Source organism: Parasteatoda tepidariorum, chromosome 7 (assembly GCF_043381705.1).
Source record: "Parasteatoda tepidariorum isolate YZ-2023 chromosome 7, CAS_Ptep_4.0, whole genome shotgun sequence".
Classification (NCBI taxonomy): domain Eukaryota; kingdom Metazoa; phylum Arthropoda; class Arachnida; order Araneae; family Theridiidae; genus Parasteatoda; species Parasteatoda tepidariorum.
In genome coordinates this window covers 44,942,500-44,964,081 of record NC_092210.1, presented here as the reverse complement: position 1 = coordinate 44,964,081, position 21,582 = coordinate 44,942,500, and the positions used below count along the sequence as shown (strand labels likewise).

The 21,582-nt window shown below is 27.5% G+C and overlaps 1 protein-coding gene across 2 annotated transcripts in view; it reads right to left on the bottom strand.

The window, feature by feature from the left end:
- The window catches only part of LOC107452272 (Calcium channel protein beta subunit), a 151,860-nt gene extending 131,455 nt beyond the window's left edge, over window positions 1–20,405 (bottom strand). The window contains exon 1 of one of the 2 annotated variants that reach the window (XM_071183359.1): window positions 20,166–20,405. In XM_071183359.1, the coding sequence (XP_071039460.1) occupies window positions 20,166–20,390 (225 nt within the window). In that variant the 5' untranslated portion in view covers window positions 20,391–20,405. Of the gene's footprint in view, window positions 1–15,603; window positions 16,660–20,165 lie in introns of those variants that run through there. The other variant, XM_043044163.2, reaches the window with a different exon arrangement.
- Between the last annotated feature and the right edge of the window lie 1,177 nt (window positions 20,406–21,582).

Below are 21,582 nucleotides of genomic sequence, written 5' to 3'. Positions count from 1 at the left end.
AGAGAGAGAGAGAAATAAAACAAAAATATCTAAATGACAAAATAAGTTGACAGAAAGTAATTATTAATTTGTAGGGAAATAAATGTGGCATTTGGTCTATCACGCACAAGCTCAATTAAATTTTCGGCAAATTCAGAAGTCTCGAAATCCATAGTTAGTTTTAAAAAATAGAGAGAATAAAATGTCGCTGAAGTTTAAACACAAATGGTTAGAAGCCTTTCAAACGGTATGGTATATATAGTTAGTTTCTAGAGTGTGTAGAAAGCTTCCCTGTCTACCAATCAGTGTTATTTTCTACAATGGGAATCCTAAATAGGGGGGGGGGAGATGTTCAGTTAAATAGGGGGGGGGAGATTAGATCTCCTCTAAGGTTCCCACCTGTAACACTTTAACATTAGCAAGTTGTGCCTGAAGAGAAATGCAAACAAAACTACATGAAACAATGTTCTTTGAAATACCGAAAGTGATAGAATGGGCTACACCTGGACAGGAAACAGGTCATCAGGATCCTTACTAGTTAATTATACTATGCTAGCTAGATAGGGATATTTCTTGGTAACCATTTTAAAGCATGATTAGTCAATACTAGACATTCTATGTTCACAAAGGCACAGATTGTGGGAAAATTGCATTTTAGAGATAATATGATACTAATGGCACTTAATCTTGTATAAATGATACTTATTCTTAACATCAAACAGAATTATTGACTGATCATTATTCTAATTTATAAGTTGATTAAACATAGTAATTATGTAGAATCATTTCCTATTTAAAATAAGTAACAAAAATTAAATGAAATGATAAAATTCACGCAACAATTATTAATTATTTTTAAATAATAAGTAACGGTCAATTTAAAACCAAAACAGTCTTATTGCAATATATATATATAATTGAAAATTAAAATGCTATTGATGCTCTTAAGCGTTGGGTTTTCGCTAAAATTTATGTATTTATTTTCTTAACTTTGAAAAATAATGTTTTTGTTTTCAATTGCGAGTTACTTATTATTTAAAAATAAATGTAATAGTTCTAAAATGATCAGTTTTCTTATTGATTGAAAATTTTTCGCTATCTATCTATCTATATATATATCTATATATCTATCTATCTATATATAAAATCTGAATTGACAAATTAAGTTAACAGAGCGTAGTTATTAAATTGTCTGGGGGAAATAAAGGCGGCCCGCGCACAATGGTCAATGAATTTTGTGGCTTACAATTACAAGGGACTGTCGCGAGTATATTTTACATTCCTTTTATTTTTATACAAAACGTAATAATAGTAAAAAAGTTATGACAATTCAAAGATTACTATTCTTATAAAGAAAATAGAACAGGATAAAAAAAATACCGTTAAATAGGAGATAAACTCATGGGTAAACATAACTTTTATTATTTTTAAGCTATTACGAGTATTAGTATGCGTTCATTATTTCGTCTATAATGCCTATTAATGCTTAAATAAGATAGCGAACAATTTTTAATCCATAAGAAAACTGATCATTTCAGGACTATTAAATTTATTTTTAAATAATAAATAATGCGGAGTTTAAAATCAAAACACTCCTATTACAAAATTAAAAAAATAAAAAGAGACATTTTTACGAAATCACAGCGCTTATAGAACCAATAGCATTTTAATTTTCTATGTTCCCTAAAAATCACTCCCCTTAATGACCCCGTCCGAGGAGTCTGTCGAGGCACACGTAGGCACAAGCCATTTTACATGCAGAAAGGTAGACCCCCTGGCCGTCTGTGGTCAATGGCGCGTGGCATCCATGTCTAATTGGTTGATATCCATGTCTAATGAGGGAGGGCTTTCCTTCAACTTTGCCACCTAGTTCTCAGCCTTAGGTATTCTTTGGCCAAGGCTCATACTATATATCGATAAATATGTATTTCAATGAATAATAAATTAAAAAACCTGTTTTTCTACTCATTTTACCCCATCTAACTTTTAATAAACATTGGTTGAAATGTTAACATATTTTAGTAAATTTTCTTTCCTATTTATGATTGCTGGTTCTAAGAAAATTCTCATTTGATTGGCTGTGTTGTTAGCTCTTTAACTCTCCATATAAAAGGAAGATATTATTACATATTTTTACTATTATCTTTTCTCGAATAAGACTTTTGTAAGTAATATTTTAATTTATTTCTTATTTGACTTGAGTATTTCCAGAAAGATTAGCTTTTAAAAATTTAACTTCAATTTAACGAATTTATTAGCTGGAAATTATTTAAAAAGCAGTTTATTAAAGTTTTTCAAATCTCCAGTATCAGTAAACACTTTAAAAGCTTATTTCGCGCTTTTAAACGTTACTTTATGCAGTAGGCTATTATTAAAGGAGAAAAAGAAACATTTAGATTCCTTTTCTTTGACTTGTTTTAAATATTAACAAATTAAACATTCGATAAAATGTTAATATGATTAGCGATGAATATGGCTTGTTTTACTTTCTATTTAAATTTTAATTTTAATTTTTTAAATAATTTTTTTATTAATACAAATCATTGTTTAAAAAACTAATTTTCAATCTTTGATTATAATATAATTCAGAATATAATGATATTACTACATCGAAAGTAAAATTCACAGGTTAACAAGTTTCAATAAAAAATTTATTCAATTCGAATAAATTCAAATTTTAGATTGCTTTATATACATTTTTCTGATTCATAAGACTGACAAATTAAAAAAATCTCTAATTTTGGTTTCAAATTTTAAAATAAAAAACGAAGTACAACCTGAGAATATGAATTTTGTGATTGATTTAAATTAAATACCTGCATGAAATACCCACATTCCAGAGAAATAAATTCAAATCTTACATTATCAGTTTACTTATATTTTTTGATTGATAAAAAATAACTTTAATTATAGTTTCAAAAGTTTAATATAAAAAGCGTGAAACACCACCATATAATAGGTATTTTGCGATTGATTTAAAACAAAATACCTGCATTCAAGAGGGAAAAAAATAAATTCATAGCTTAGATTATCAGTTTACATACATTTTTCAGATTGATAAGAGAAATGAATTAAAACTAAAATCTTCAATTTTAATTTCAAAATTTTAAAATAAAGAACTTGAAGTACAACTGGAAAATATGAATTTAGTGATTGACTTGAAATAAGAATACCTACATGGGCAAGATATTTCGCAGTATTGTACATCATACACAATCATTTTCAAGTAAATCTTTTAGTACAAGAATTCATTTTTCGAAAGAATAAAATGAAAAGGAATTCTCGATCTATTTGATGAAATCTCTCTTTCTCTGTTTCCAAAATATAAGCATCACAATTCATCATACATACACAGAGAAGGAGATATAAATTCATATTACAAATCCCATTGTACAAGAAAAGAACTGCAATAACATGTGAGAAAGATGATATGAAAATAAAATGCTTGTTTCAGGAAATAAAGGCTTTCTGGTGGATGATCAGGATTAGAAATTGTATATCTGATAATTCAAATAACATGCTATGTTTGAATAGCACTCTGATATCATTCGAAATATTTTCGACTCTAAGGTAATGAACAAAAGAGCGTCAAAATAATCATAGCTCTTATCACATGGGATAGAAATACATCAACATCCACAATTATATATTTCTACTTTTATTTTAAAAAATATAGACAGACTTTCTGTAAAAATCAAGTTTTTTTTTTTCGAGAATTCGATCTCGAAGATATGTTACTGAAAATTTTTTTGCTAAGTTTAAAACAAAATTTATGAGAAAATTACACAATTTAAATATATTTTAGGAGTAAAGTAAATAGACTTCATATTTATCGATAATCGTATTTTAAAGGCAATTAATCTACAATCAGCGTAGCAATATTTTAACAATGATTATATTTTTTAATAATTTTAATTGTAGTTTTTTAGGTACCTGTTTTTGACAATTATTTTAATATTTATAAAGTTCCTGTTCTGTCAACATGTTTATCAGATAGGTATGCATCGCGAAAAAAAACCCTGACTAGCTTATGATCTAATGATCGGATTTTTAAGAACTAGGACTCAATTTTTTTGGTTCAAAGGGGTTACTCAAAGGGATCTAAAATATGCTAAATAATTTATGTAGACGATATTTTAAGTTGCAAAATTAGTCACAAAGGCGTACATTCTCTAAATTGACAAACTATTTCTCGATGGATTTGGATTCATTATCCAAGAGTATTGGGGATAATCGCAATATTAACTGCGCAATATAATCTGGTCCAATACACCATCTATCCCCAAAAGATACAAGCAAACCCCAAAGGAAGGGTTTTGGACTCTTTCGCGATGTCATAGCATGGCATGACTATTTCCATCTTTAGCATCCTAATTAAGATTTAGTTTGTAATACAGTTCAATTGACAGATTCGGAAAAATATTGAATATCTTTAAATAGCTATTCACATTTTTCATTCGTAATAAAAGAGCAATCTTGATTCGTTGCATTAAAAAAAAGTTAAAAAAATGAGGAAGATATCGTTTGGGAGCGAAACTGCTAACATTATGTAGGCTGCGATTATATTATATTAAAATTTGTTTAAGCTAGTTGTCACAACTATATGATTAACTATAGGAGTAAATATTGAATGATTAGTTTTGTTACTAACTTAAATTTGTAAAATTTATTTTTCACCGAAAAATTGAAAAATATTCTCAATTTCGTTTTGCAAACTGATTGAATTGATAAACAAAAGCATCTGTGTTTTATTATTGTGTATTTATAATAATAACTCATGTAATTAACATTTCAATTGAACTCACAAATTCTCACATAAAGATAGAAATTTTACTGAAGTTCTCTTAGAAATGCTTTTGTTTTCTTACACAATAAGGAATTATGTTAACATCACTCTCATTTTCATCTTTATTTGCATTATTAAATCAAATTGTTTTTTTCTTCATCACAATTTGTCCATAAATTGTCATGATGAAACCTTTAAGCAATTTGCAAATTTTTTTAAACTTTAAATGAAAATGCAGAAGATAAACTTCAGCTCAGATAAGTGTAAATCAATGCATTCCTATCATCCAGAGGAAGTTATAAACACCTCTTTTTGGGCTGCCATCTGCCGACAATAGAATAAACCACTTTCAAGGTAAAGGTAAATAGTTTAGGTAAGAGATCAGTGGAAAATTTAGATCCCTTATTTTATTTTATTTATTATTATTTTTTAATATTTCGTAACCCTTAAGAAGTTGTATATTCTTTTCACAAGTCGAAATCTGTGGAATAATAATTATGTGTTATCAAACAAAGTACATTTTTGTGTCTTTTCGTAACTTTATCATCTGCACTAATCAACTAGTAGTATTAATTTTAGGTTCTCTAAACGTGAAGATTGAGTTTTGGTACGTGAAAAACTTATCATTAGGTCAAAAGTAATGCATAATGTCCTTCTTTTCTCCGCAATGCAAATGCGTATCGCTTTTTTATTCAAATACATACTTTTCTACACACAATTTTGAAATTCATAGAAAGCAAGAATCGGTTTCTTCAAAAGTATACAAACTTAAGATAATTTCAATAATACTAAAAATAATGCAAACATGGAAAATGATAATTTAAATATGACACAAAATGTAAATGAACAGGAGCTGTTATAAATCTTTTTATAGGTAAAAAAACGCGAACTTGAATTTGTGTTTATAATTGTTTAAAGGAGCTAAGTTGTTTAATTTTACAAGTTTACATAAATTTTCGTATGATAAACTATGTTAACGCAGAAATGCATTGCTACTTCTTTGTAACCACCTATTTTTTGTCCATTTGCTCAAAGAAAAGAATTGCTAATAAATGAATTTATAGTTAACTATAATTCAGAAGAAATTAACGTTAATATAAAAAATCGTAAAAAGTGTTCGCACGTATCTGTACAAGAAAATGTTAAAAAATTAAAAGAAATTGCAAGCCAGAGTAAGTTTGATGAGCAGGGTTTAATAAGCTATTGTATTAACGGTGTGCGGGTTATAATACGTAATAAGAGTATGTTTTCTGGGTCAAATAATTTAAATGATTTCAAAAATATAAACTAATAACATATGACTGAATTTTCAAGAACAGAGAAAAAAGTAAACTGTATATCCCATCAAAAAAGATTTGGCCTTAATTATTGATCACCTGACCCAATATATATGGACTATCGCTTCAAAATAAATAACAACAAAAACTTACACAACTTTTTTCAAACAAATTTTTCAACATTAAATACCTGCAAGTTTCTTAAGTGATAGAAATGTAGTTTTTTTACATTGTATCTTTCTTAAAAATATTTCCTTAGCATCAAAAGGTTAAACATCTTTTAACTACGGCAATCAGGCCTGAAGCTAATGGCAAAGTAGAGAGACTAGAACAAGCAATAACCACACGTTCAGAGAGAAATTAATGAAAATTCTTCCAAAATACCGTGGCCTGAATTATTAAAAGAAATAGTTCAGAAACATAATTTAACTCCTCACTCAGTTACGAAATTTCTTCCTGAATATTTATTAAATGGCATGTTTTATGTGAAACTCTTTTAAAAAAGCATATATGTCCTTCAATTGAAGAAACCAGAAAAATAACAGTTGAAAGAACAAAACAATATCACGAAAAAATATATTTTATTAAGATTCTAGGTTAGTGAGTGTGACGCAGTCATATATGAAGAGTTTAACTATCCTTATACTAAAAAACTCTCACAAACTTAGTGATGCTCATAGCATCATTCAAAAGATGTCTAAATTGAATTACGAAATCGATAAAAAAAATAGTCATATTAACCCTTTGCTTACGGCGCTTAGTATCATGAAGTCCGTCATTTTGGTCCACCTGTTATACCAGCCGTAAGCAAAAAGTATCCATTCGTCTAAACTAAAAAAATACTATGTTCTAGAGAAATTAAGGTTAAGTCATGAACATTGTTAACACTTTAAAAGTTTTAAAGAAAGAGATAAGGAAAATTTAGGGGTTAAATTTAAAAAAAGAAGAAAAATTTTTTCGGTATTTGTGTTGCCTCTTTTTAGCAGAAGATTCACCCCCTCATTATTTTATTAAATGTAAAGTTTTTGCCCATATTTAAATAACTATGGGGCGTGCAATTGTTGGGTAATTATGATTGAACTGTACAAAAATAAAAAAAGAGTATTTTTTAATAAAAGGAGATATTGAAATAGGATTGTCGATGGTAATACTGTTGAAAGGCGAGACTGTATTCCTTCACTTGGGGACTACAGCTTCGTAAACAGAAAAAGACCTTAATGCTAAAATTCTAGAGTCAATACACAGAAATGTCCTATTACTTTTTGTACAAAGCTTTCTGTAAAATGAATTTTAAAAAATGTGTTCTTTGATTATATTGTTTTTAAAATGCTTGTAATTATCAAACTTGTTAATTGTGCATTTAAAGATATTATTTGTCTTACAGTAACGAACTTTACAGAAGAAACTTACAATATTACACTTTTGGACAAGTAACCATGTAAAAAATGTTCACTAAATGCTATGTACTTTATTATAATAGAACTGTTTGTTTTTATTTACAAACAATTTAATTTACATTAACTTGTTATAATTTTGTGTTGATAAGTATTTATGTTTGAAAGTTTTTTTAATATATTTTGTAACTGTGTTCCCTAGAAATTCTAGAGAAAAGGGATGCAAGCATTTAAGCATAACCTTTATTTCTTAAGTTCTGAATTCAATACTTTTTTTTCCAAAATAAATCAGTTTTTTCTTGGAGGGGGGAGGGGTACGTAGTATAGAATGTCTCATACAAGTTTTTCTATGTTAATTCGTAGCTTAAAATAGATTTTCTTATTAATTTTAAAAAGTGCAATTCTTTCACAAAGAGTCATACAAAATCAATATTCCAGTTTAAAAACTATTTTCTGAAGTTAATGGGTAATAAATAATTCTTAGAAATATATTCATTAAGAAATCTTACAAAAAAAAATATCGTGGTGTGTATGACTACATCAGTTAAATGAATTGTGAAGGTTAAAATTTCCTTTCTGAATGATGATTGATTAAGTTAAAAAAAATTTTGCAATCAATTCCCTTTCAGAATACCTGAATAAAGCGGAACGCGCTTATTTTTCCTCGGTATTTAATGATGTAACTACTTGTAAATAGACGGCTCGAGTGGCCAAACCCCTGATCGGGGAGACCTATTCTTTAATAAGCTAACTTTAATAATAACTAACTTTACTTTAATAAGCTAAATAAAATTTAAAAGAAACCAAATCATACATCATCTATGAAAATTACTTGTTTTTTAAACAATAAAAATTTCATAAGATTGAAGAGCATAATAATCGAATCTTTAAAAAAAATGGGGGAATGATAGTCTTCATGCAATTATAGTTTGATTTTAAGGCTCTTAAAATTATAACATTTTCTTCTCAATATCAAAACCACTATACAAGGTCGCTTTGATAAATGTTCTTTTAAGGTAGCATTTATAGTTAGGGAAGCCAATTAATGCGAAAAAAGTTTTTATTAAAATAATGATCCTTTTTTAATGATTTTACTTCTAAAGATATCATTAGAATAGTGCGAGACAAAATGTTTGAGTATAGAAAAAATTAAACTATAATTAATGAAAATAATCTTTTTCGCTTTTTCGCGGACACATTTAAGAACAAAAGATTAAAAGAAAGGAAATAGACAGCAATATACATGAGAAATTAAGCTTGCACTTCTATCGGAATTTAAATGATTTCTTCTCCGAAATTACAATAACAATTGCGAATCTTCTTATTTAATCTAAAGATAGAATTCTAAGGAAAACGATGATTGCGTCACAAAACTGGTATTCGCAATCAACGCGGCATTAGTCTATTCATTTCCTTCCAATTTACAAACCTTCATTTTTATTTAAGGGAAGTGGCAATTTGAAATTATGTTCCATTTATTTGAGAATGTTAAGAAGCAATTACGAGTAATTGCCATAAACATATTATATTGAGAAATAAATTCATTTTATAATATCTAGACAGGCATTTTATAAAATTATCAGAAGAACCTTTGAACAAAAAACAAAGCTTTCGCTCTAAAGTGTCCTTTGGCTTGACCAAATGCTGAGGCCTCTTTAAACGAAATAACCAGTATTTATTGAAGATCAGTTTTTAGTAAAAATTAAGTTGTGAAAAGTAAATCGTATGACTATAGAAAAAATTAATAGTTAATGCAATATTAAACATTTAACTCATACATTTACTTCGTAGTTTTGGATGTTAAGAGATGCCCGGCAGTTCGTAATGCAGGGCTCTTTCTAAAGGTGTTCGTTCAAAGGTGCTCTATCAAGTAAAACTATGATTAAAATGAATTAAATTAATGATTAAATTAGTTAAAAATAATTAAATTAATGACTACAGACTTCAGTAAAAATCCTTCAACGAATTAAAACAATAAAAGTAAATTAATTTTAGTTTCAAATGCACACCATTAGTTAAAAGTAATGCTTATCTTTCTTAGCATCAGAATTCAAGAAAATGACTGAACATGATTTAATTGATTGCTTCAGATGAGCAATTATAAGATCACACCTACATCTAGCCAATGTTATTGCTTTCAAGGATAAGTTTTACAAGTTAAGAGATGATCCTCTCTTCCCTGTAAATACATATGTAAAACACACGCTTTAAAAATTCTGGATCAAATTACGGTGCACTTTAGCATAATCTTTCTGCATAATCTTTTTTACTTACTAACGATGGTGAAAGCATACATCTCAGCCCCCTCCAAGCTGGAGATGGGGAGAATCATATCCCGTCTAAACTGACATAGTTTTGTTAGGCAGTATAAACAACAAAATGTCAAGCAAAAACATTCGGTCCTGCGTTTTATAGGATGATTAAAAAGTGTGAAGAGGCCAGTCATTATTGCCTTTTCTGTANTTGAGTAGAGGGGATGTGAAATGTTATAGCCACCAGCCTACCCGTAAATAAAACTAATGGAAGAATAATTGGTTCACGACTGAATTATTTGAGTTAAACATAACCAATGATAACAGGGAAGTAGTCATGTTATTATATATATATATATATATAGCTGTATAGATAACCATTGCCCTTAATTTGCATTATTTATATCTCTCAAGAAATACCTTCAAAACTATTTCATTAGGTCATGTGACTTCTCATACATATCAATAATGTTTAGAGCTTTTAGATGCGTTAGGAATCGGATATAAATTACGAATGAAAAAGAATATTTTTGAGCACCCAATGCAAAAATTGCAGCAATAAACTTGTAACTTATATCAGTTACTTATGTCATCATATGTAATAACTGCACAGAATTTCGTAAACCTAGTTAAAATATTTGAGGAGAAATTTTTTTTTTATATAAAACTAATTTTTTTGGCTTACTTTTTCATACTGTAACTGCTGAAATATTCAATAAAATTAAAAAGAATTTTAAAATAATTTTTAATTAGTTATAAAAATATCATTGAAAAGTTTTCAAAACAAATTTTTAAGAATTGTGCGAGATATGAGCATTGAAAGTAATCCTTTTATACTGCGCCTGCGCAGAAAACCTTAAAATTTTTTTTTCATAAATTTGTTTGGAATCTTATTTGGTAACTTCTGAAAAAATTCCGATTCGAATATCTTGAAAATGTTATAAGTTTCTAGCAATTTTTTAAGTAGTTTTTATTAATTTAGAAAGAGAGCTTTGTATTGTAAAGGATTAGCTGCAAATTTAATTATGTACTATTAAACTGGATTTATTAAAAACAACTATATTTATAAAAAAGAGTCATACCCTAATAAATTATATTTTATTTCACATGTTTTATTTACTATTACCATCACAAGTCATTTTAGGGTATTATCATTTGTTATTAATTTTGTTTTATATTACAAAATGGTATTTTTGGAAAAACCCCTTTCACTTAAAGCTTTAAATGAACAAAGTACAAAAGCTACTTAGAAATTTTTACATTTTCAAGACAATCAAGTCGGACTTATTTCATAAGTTACCAAATACGATTCTAAACAAAATTATTAAAAAAAATTCGTTTTCCGCGCTTACACAGTATGAAAGGATTACCTCAAATACTCATATCTTGTTGGATTTGTAGCGAATGTTTCTTTTTAAATTTTAAAAAGATATTTTTATTTTTAATTAAAAAATGCCCTAGAAATTTTGTTCAATTTTATTGAATATTTCAGCAGTTATAGTAAGAAAACGTAAATTTTAAACAAATGTTCTCTTTCTAAAAAGAAGTTCATATTTTTCTGAATATTTAAGCTAAGATTATGACATTTTGTGCAGTGTTTGTATATAATAACCAACGTAATTGGCATAAGTTACAAGCCTATCTTCATATTATTTGGTATAGGGTGTTCAAAATATTTTTTTTGATTCATAATTTATTGCCGATCTTTCACATCTCTGAAAGTTTTAAAATATATTGATATGTGTGAGGAATCACATGACATAATCATTTCTAAAATTTTATAATAATTCGTTAAGCATTTCTTGCGAAATATGAAAAAAGGAGTTTGTATAGAAGTGTTTCTATTATTTTGTCCAACCCCTGTATATACCATACACAAAATTAAAATCCACGCATGCAGTTAAAATGTTATAAAAATAATAAAAATTAAGTAATTACACAGAATCTAAATAGTGAATCCGCAGAACTGTTTCCGTGAATCTAAAATTGTTTACGATTTCAACACAGTCGAACCGAGATTATCATAGTAAATTTTCAGCATAATATTGCATACATATAGCAAAATTTGGAAACGTACGGTTCTAATAAGTTATGTATAAAATTTAGTATAAAAGTATAGTACAGAAGTGTTTCTATTAATTTGTTCAACCCCTGCATATATAATATACAAAATTAAAATCAACAGATGCAATTAAAATGTTAAAAATAATAAAAATTAAGTAATTACACTGAATCTAAATAGTGAATCCGCAGAACTGTTTTCGTGAATCTAAAATTGTTTACGATTTCAACGCAGTCGGATAGTGCTTATCATAGTAAATTTTCAGCATAATCTAACATACATATAGCAAAATTTGGAAACGTACGGTTGTAATAAGTCATACATATAATTTAGTATAAAAGTATAGTATAGAAGTGTTTCTACTAATTTGTTCAACCCCTGTATATATGATATACAAAATTAAAATCAACGCATGCAGTTAAAATGTTATAAAAATAATAAAAATTTAATAATTACACTGAATCCAAATAGTGAATCGACAAAACTGTTTCCGTGAATCTAACGCTTTCTACGATTTCAACACAGTCGAACCGAGATTATCATAGAAAATTTTCAGCATAATATAACATACTTATAGCAAAATTTGGAATCCGCAGAACTGCTTCCGCGTATCTGAAGTTGTCTGAGAGTTCAACGCAGTCGGACCTAGATTGTCATATTAAATTTTTAGCATAATCTGAGCTTTTAATCAAGTAGCAGACAAAAATTCTTTAATGGCGATATTTTTATGAAAGAGTATCAGCAATTTTCCCTCATTTTTTGTTTGATTTTGAAATATGGAAAAAAAACATGGATGAAAAAAAATCTGCAGAGCCCGCTGTCATGTTGGAGTGTTCTGCTACCAGCACGTTAATTTACAACCCAACGTCTCTCTCTCTCTTTTGGATATTTTCCTCTTGATTCTGTTGGTCGCAATTTTATTGAAACCTTTTATTTTTTAAAAGATTTGTTACCTGAACTGAAAAAAAGTGAAAAATTATGTTTTTCTCTTTCTATTTAAAAAAAATGCTAAATAGGAAAGCGATAGTCGTTAAAAGCCATTTGATTGGAAAAACACTGTCGGGAATAGAAATTTGGAACTTAAGAGCAATAAGTTTTACGCACTATTTCTGAACAATCAGTTAATCTAAAATATTTAAATAGTTATTATACTAATCAAAGATGAGAAGAAAAAAAATTAAAAAAAAGCTTTTTGGTGAAAATTAAATAGTACCTCTTTTACAGTCGAAGGTTAAAAAAAGGTGAACAAAAAAGCAGTATATCTCGGTAGTATAAAAAAGCCGAACAATAAATTATGCAATTTTCTATCATCATCTAGTGGATGCACTCTACACTACGTTTCGGTTGGTAGAAAATAAAATATATTTGTTTTAAAAGCAAACACTGTTCAGTTGCTGCATAAATAAAGTTCACGAAATTTAAATACTTTAAAATAAAACTCTTTCATATTTCATAACATAAAAGTAGTTCAATAATTTCAAATATTTACAAAGTTCGAGGTACTTCAATAAGGATAAAGATAGTGGTATCATTAAAAAGCATTTGTTTTCATCAGCAGTCGGAGAAATGTGAAACGATATAGAGAAAAGTATAAAATTCTAATAATTTCTTGAATTATTTATAAATTATTTGTAAATCATTCTATAATAAAAATACTTGTAATGTAAATGTTATTTATTGCATTATCGGCGAGTGGTATAGAATTTTAAAGTTTTGAGTTTATTTAGGTTTATCTTTCAAAGTTTTATAATTATTATCAAAACTTCTTGAAACATAACAGTTTCACTTTTTTGAAAATATTTTTGTTTCTTCTATAACTGACCTTAAATTAAATAAATTCCACAGTAAAATAGAAATATTTTAACCAAAATCAAAACTATTTACGAAATTCAAATTTATTGAATAATTTCATATTCAATATCAAAACTGATATCAACAAAAATAGAAATGCATGATGTTGAAAATAAACTGAAAAGAAAACAAAAGAAAGACAAACAATATTAAATTATTCGCCCGAAATTTAAAATTTCATAGCCTCTTCGTTTTAAATTATTTCGGAAAAAAAAATCTAATAAAGTTAAATATTGTTCATTATTTCTTGTAATACAACAAAGCGGTGAATCATCACTTTTGTTCATCACTTTGTTGAACTTCGTAATAGAGTATAGTGATATTCTATGATCTTAAAGTTTAATAAGAATGAAAAGCTAAGGAAGTTGAAACGAGGGAACATTTTAATCTAACATTAAAGTTAGTGAAAAAAGAGAAAGATATTGAAGGATGACTGTAAAATTTACAGCTAAAGGGGCAATATTATGTAAAGACTATTTTCACCACCGTCAAAATGTTCGCAAAATCAAATAAATATCAACTTAAAATAAGGCCAAGGAAAGCCAATGTTACCAGTTTTGGAATTTTAATTGTTATAGAAATATTTATCGGATGCTGTATGGCTATTTGATTTCCACATGTAAATTCATCTAAAACTGCTGATTTTATTCGGACATCTAACCAAAAAATTAACATGCTTTTATAATAGTTAACTAAAAAGAACTGTAAGATCTAGTTTATGTTCCCAGGTGCTAGTGTTTCACTGGTAAAAATTCTTTTTTCATTTATTTAAATTGGGATAGCAAGTTAATTTTATGAAAATGATGTTTCTAAAATTTCAGGAAATAAAATGTAAAATTTTTTCAAAACAATACGGATTATTTAATAAGTAATACGCATAAATATTAATATATAAAACAAATAGGGAAATTACAGTTTGTCTGTTACTTTTTGCATCGTTTTTTGATCATAGTTTATTTAATGAATTTCTTTCATTACTTATAAATACGTTTGTATAGTAAAGTATTTAAAATTGTAAGAGCAGCAGCCGTTGTTATAGTTAACTAAACAACTTTGTAAAACTATATTTATTTTCCCAGATGCCAGTCTGTCACCGGTAAATATTCTCTTTTCATTCATTTAAATATTGATAGCTAGTCAACTTAACGTTTCTGAAATTTCAGGAAATAAAAAGCATAAGTTTTACAAAAATAATATGGATTATTTTACATGTATTAGGCATAAACATAAATGTATCTGAAAATGAGGTAATTTATGCTTGTCTGTTACTTTTTATATCTTTTTTTATTTGTAATTTATTTAATGAATTTCTTTTATTATTTATAAATACTTTTGCATTAAGAAGTATTTAATTATTGTTTTTTTACTTGTTTTTAATAAAATAATACAATTTTCTTGATTTAAAACTTTTAGCCTGTTACAGTAGAACTGTTACTTAACTATATAAAAAATAACTATCGCAAGGGTTTAAGATAAAAACAAAAAATCGATAATCAAATTAAAAGAAATTATATTTTTAATTGAAAGATGTAAAGGTATTGAAAATGTATGTTTATTGTGCTTGTACTGAAAATTCAAAATAAATAAATAAATGAAACAATATAAGATAGCGCAAGAAAATATATATTACTGCTTAAAAATATCAGTAATCATATGGCTGATATGTGTAAATGAAACAAAAATAGCTTTTGAAGATAATGCGAGTCGAAAGTTTAAGAATTTTTTTTTTCTATTTACAAAATATTTCTAATGCAAATATTTGCTGTATGATTGCTTTTAATTATGCTACATTATGTAAATTGTAAAAAAAGGTGTTTTTAAATTGTACATTCAAATATTTTGTGTACGACAGACTCTATTTATGAATAAATTATTATATTTAAGATTCTTGGCAAAAAAATGAATTAAAAATAATTACTTAATAAATTAGCTTTGATACATTTAAATATCATTCGTTTTACAGATAGAAAATAATAAATTAAAAATAATTTATTTTACTTACGCTTATTTTACGATTGTACATCATAGCTCTGTACATATCTCTTTGTCCTCTCATATTTGACATCATTCAATAGACTTTTGAGATTCTTTGTTTGATTTTAAATGTCAACTGGATAAGCGAAATAAACCAGCTTTTTAGCAAGTAACGAATTTAATCCAATTGAATAACTAAACTGTATATCCCATTAACGCAAGGAATGAATAAATAAATTCTCCTAGATTATCACAGATGTTACTTATCCTATATGTTTGATATCAGAAAAGTCTAATTCTAATATGGAATGCACTCTATAATGAAAATGGATAAAATGTTTTCAAATGTAAAATCATATATTTTTAATCGTATATAACATCCTCATTGAACTACAAATAATACTTCAGAAAACAAGTGCTATACACTGCTCGAAACCACAGATGCGTATTTTATAAAGTTGTAATTAAACATTTTTCTTATCAGGTTTAGTAGGCTGAATATAATTTCCGTTAAATTCCTCTGTGAGCAATAAAGATTTGAACACAACTTGAAACTGCATCAATATTGTTCAGTTGAACATGAATATTTTGACCGTTATAAGAGCAACAGGTTTAAATTAAATTTTTCTGACAATAGTTTAAGATGTGAAAAAAGTTCACGCATGGCACTGTTAATTTTGTTTTTTAATGTTCACTTGGTCATTTACAAGCACCTCTTGTAATAGAAATAGTGTGAAGAAACTGGTTGCACTCATTTGGTAGGGATGTCATTTCAAATGATACATCTTTTCCGAACTTTCCAGAGAAAATGATTTCAACCAAATAAACTCAGATCGCGGTTTTCATTTATGAATCCGCACTGCTTCTGACACACAACCCTATTAAAGAAATTCTTGACATAGAATGCTTCGGAGCGGATGTAAGCGAGGGCTTCTAGAGAATCACAAACGAAACGCATCTCCGCGCAAGGCGAACGCGAATACTGAGATAAGGAAACTGTGAATGAACTGAAAGATGAAGAAGGGATATAAATTATTGGGCGAAATAAAAACACGCGCCACTGTAGAATTTCGAACAAGCACTGGAACAGTTTGAAACGAAAGGGAGATGCTTTGCCAAAAGATGCAGAAGACTTCGGAGGAAAAAATAAAAATCAACAAACGCAGAATAATGAAATAAAAAAAAGCGAAGACAAAAATAAAATAAAAGCTTGAAGAAAAAAGAAGCGCGGTTCGTGCCAAGCTCTTGGCGTTCCCCCATCTATTTCGTTTTTATTTTATTTGGCGAGTAGTTTTTAACTATTTTCCCTACGTTCGGATAGATTTCTTTTTTAAGTGTCCTACATCTCAGAACTCATTCTCTCGCCACAATACGACCGTAAAACGCGGAATGATGGCATTAGTGAGCGAGGATGTTGGCGGATTTCACTTCTTGCGTTTGGCGGCAATATGTCTCGTCGTGTTAATCATATTTTCGGCTTGTCTTTCTGACTTTTTTATTAACCTTCAATTTTACGCTAAAGAGAAAATTGCTTTTAAATGGCGTTTGCTTGATAAAGAAAAGACTCGAATGGTGCCTTTATAGTTAAATCTAATTAAGAGTAAGGTACAGAAGTGAATTATTATTTAGCTCGATCTATTGTCTTCGCACACTTAATTAAATTCTCAAGTATTTTCAAAACAAGTATGGCACAGTTGTAAACTCTTTTTTCTACGTAATATTAAACAATATATTGAAACAATATTTATTTTAAATTAGGTACTAAATTTTGTATAAATAATTCGGAATTTATTTTGTGTATTTAACAATTTTACAAACATATGAAGAAGGAAAATAAATCAGGAAGCGTTTGCTATTTTCAGTCTTAAGACTATATCAGTTATACAAATTTTTGTAAGCAATGACAGTCATAAAAATATTAATGTGATTTTTTTCAGAATTGAAAGTCCTATCCTTCTAATTCTCAAAATTCATTATGGATATTTTATGACAAAAAAATACAAAGCTATATGTTTTATCTATATTTTTGTTTGGAAACTTCGAAAATATAATTAGTAGTTGGTGCGTTTGATTCACTTAAAGGATACATTAAAATTTTTAATATTTTGCATATCTTTTTTCACACTTGTAAATGATCAATCAATAAAAACAACTCCAGATAGTTATAATTTTAAAAAAAGTTCTGCATAAAAGCTAATAAGATTGACGGAAAATCTTCATATCCTTGTCAATAATTTTTTTTCACCATCAAATGTTCTTTTAAATTTTCTGTTTTAAGATATCTTTCCTGATGCTAAATACGTATTTTCAATACTTTTGATATGATATAGAGGCTCAAAACAGGATGGTGTCTGCACTTTTCTGCATTTCAAACTTTTGACTGTCTGATAATTCGATTTTTTTAAAGAAAAGGAAAGAAGGAGAAAAAATGACCATTGGAAAAACAAACATAAAACTTGGTCAGGGCAGTTGGTAAAGTGGTCAACAATTTACGATCTGTCCATAGTCACGGCTGGCAATGAGCTATTATCATAACTAAAGACCTGTTATGATAACACTTGATATGATTGGTATCAAACCGAGTTTTGATTGAAATAAAAACTTAGAGTTAATTATTACTGTTATTTGTATTATAACCGTAATTAAAATTTCGCCTCTTATGTTATATTGATAATAAATAAATATCATCAAAAGTTGTTGAAACTCGTTGTATGCCAGGAAATAAACTTCAATTTGCAAAAAAGTAAGTTTAAATATAACAGCAACTCAACGTTTTATTATTTGGAAATTTTTTTGTATAGCTCCATGCATTTATTTTTTATTTTACTTACTTATAAAAAATGGAGCTTTGGAAAAACAAATATACAACTTGGCCAGGGCAGTTGGCAAAGGGGTCAACAATTTACGATCTGTGAATTGATATCATAACTAATCAACTGTTATGATAACAATTGATTTGATGGGTATCAAACCCAGTTTTATTTAATTAAAATCTTAGAGTTAATTAATATTACTATTTGTATTATAATCGTAATTAAATTGAGGTTTTGAATTCCATGTTTATGATTAATTTTAGCAAGTTACGATTTCAGATTGCAAAAATAATAAATTTTGCATACAACAGTAACTCAACGTTTTATTATTAGATTTTTTTGTGTTGCTCTCTATATTTCTTTCTCTATATTTCTTTTTCTTATTTATAGAAAATGGTGATTTGGGAAGAAACATACAACTTGCCAGGACAGTTGGCGAAGTGGTCAACAATTTACGATCTGCCCATAGCTACTGCCGGCAATAAGTTATCATAACTAAAGACCTGTTATGATAACAATTGATTTGATTGGTATCAAACCGAGTTTTGATTGAATTGAGATCTTAGATTTAGTTATTATTGTTATTTGTATTATAATCGTAATTAAATTGTTGTATCTTCTGTTATATTGATCGTAATTAAATTTCAGAATGTATAAGAAATAATTTTTGAAACTCGTTGTATGCCAGGAAATAAAATTCATCTCATAAACTTCAATTCTGCAAAAAAAAGAAAAAATTCAATATAACATTAACTCAACGTTTTGTTATTAGGAAATTTTTTTGTGTAGTATTTGTGTTTCCACGTATAAATTTTTTTGTGTTTTCATGCATTTATTTTTTATTTTTTATTTTACTTATTTATAGAAAATCGTGCATTAGAAAAACAAACATACAGCTTGGCCAGGGAAGTTGGCAAAGTGATCTACAATTTACTATCTGTTTATAGTCACGACCGGCAATATCATAACTAAACACCTGTTCTGATGGCAATTGATTTGATTGGTATCAAATCGAGTTTTAATTGAATTGAGGTCCTAGAGTTAGTTATTATTGTTATTTGTACTATAATCGTTATTAAAATGTGCTTTTGAATGAACTGTTTATGATTAATTTTAACAAGTTACGATTTCAGAATGTATAAGAAATAGTTTTTGGAACTTGTTGTATGCGAGAAAGTAAAATTTCAAATACTTCAATTTGCAAAAATAATTGAACAATAATAATAAATTTTAAATATTACAGTAACTCAACGTTTTATTATTATTAGATATTTTTGTGTTGCTCCATAAACTTATTTTTATTCTGAATGCATAATTTCATATATCAATTAATATTTTCATATTCAAGGTCTTCACAGTCATTGTTAGGTTTTTTTTAAACTTTCTTTCATGCTCGTCATGATTTTTGTATTGTTCATGTGCTATTATTTTTTATTTTTTATTTTTTGATGCATTTAAGAAACTGTCTGTGTTGCTTAGATATATTCAAGCGTTACTCTTTACCTGTTTCTTTTAATAATTATTGACCATCAAAGTTGGTAATATGTTTTTCTTTGACTATACATATTGGAAAAAAGTGTTAAGAAGAAAAATTGAAATTGCCTTCGTATACCACCGCTTTAATTTTCAAAGCATAACAATATGTTTCATCTCTTAAAAATAACACAAAAGGAAATCATAATTTCTATTTAAACTCGAAGATTGAAGTTAAACTATAAACTGTGAGCTACTAGTACTTAAATTATCTTAAATTAAAATAGATTTACAATGTACTTACCAATGTCTCTTGTAAAAATAATTTATTTATCGAGTATTCCCTCTTCAAGTCATTAAAACACAGAAGTGCCAAACTCCTTCGCAGCGATTGATTTTCAAGCATCATCAAATTGCATTTTGTTTCTAATATTTCCAACTTCAACGCTAAATTTCTGATATCTGTAATGAGTTCACTTGTACCTAAAGTATTTATGCTTGAAAGGTTCTCCAAAATAATTTCCGCCATTTTAAAAATAAAGTGCACAACATAAATTTTAACGTTGAACCATTTTAATCATACGTTACATCTGTAATGTTCATCAAATCAATGCTTATATCACACTAAGAAGTAGAAAAAAATCAACTGTAATAAAACCATATGCTTGCAACCTTTTTTAAAAGAAGTCTTTTGAATTGTCAATTTTTAGCATCTGCATGTCAATTCATTGTGGTAAAACCTACTTCTTTTTTGTTCATCATCACCAACATGTAGATTTTATACATTTTCTTTCACTGACAATTTTAAAAGGGTTTTATTCAATTTAATATCGATTAGATAATGTTAGAAAAAGTTTAATAAACTTAAATTGACACGAGACATTAACTAGAAACCTTAAATTTTTTTCTCCATAATTTACATTTATTTGTAGAAAAAATTTGGCATAAATATACAGTGAGCAGAAATAAACAGACAACTCTAAATAACTTTTGATCTAATGATCGGATCTTCAAGTTCTAGTACTTAAATTTAATTGTTTAAAGGGGAAGCGTCAAATATTCTAATTAATTATTGCAGAAGAGTAAGTAACGAAAATAGACACAAAAAACGTACATTCTCGGAATAAACATACCTTTTTCCGACGGATTCGACTTTTTAACCCTCAAGCGATAAGGCCGCTGCAATCTGAGAAATATGGTACAAATAGTTCGGCCAAGAGAGTGGTCCGAATTTGGGGCCCTTTTTCGTTAATTTTAATTTCTGCGTATTTCACCATAACTCGAGAACTTTTAAATTAAAAATGTTTGCATACAACTTTAAAATTTGTCTATCCAAAGGTAATTCTATTAAAAAACACTTTTAGTAAATATTTTAGTAAAATTTTTTATTATTTTGTTTAATAATAACCGAATTTTTTTTTCAATTGTAAATGTTTTAAATTATAATTGAGTTCTGGATACAGTACAATTTTTCCATCATTCTAAAAAATGTAATTTTGCATGGCAAAATATGAAATTTGACCAAAATAGGTCAAATAATTAATTCCAGAGGAATCGAGTTTTAAAAAAGATAGATATTTAAATGTGAAGATTCGGTCATTGGATCAAAAGTTATTCAGGGTGATCCATTTTTTATTTTGCACACTGTACATAGAATAAATTAGACAAACTCTCTGGTCGTTTTTATTTTATTATATTTAATTAAAATCGTTACCTGTAAT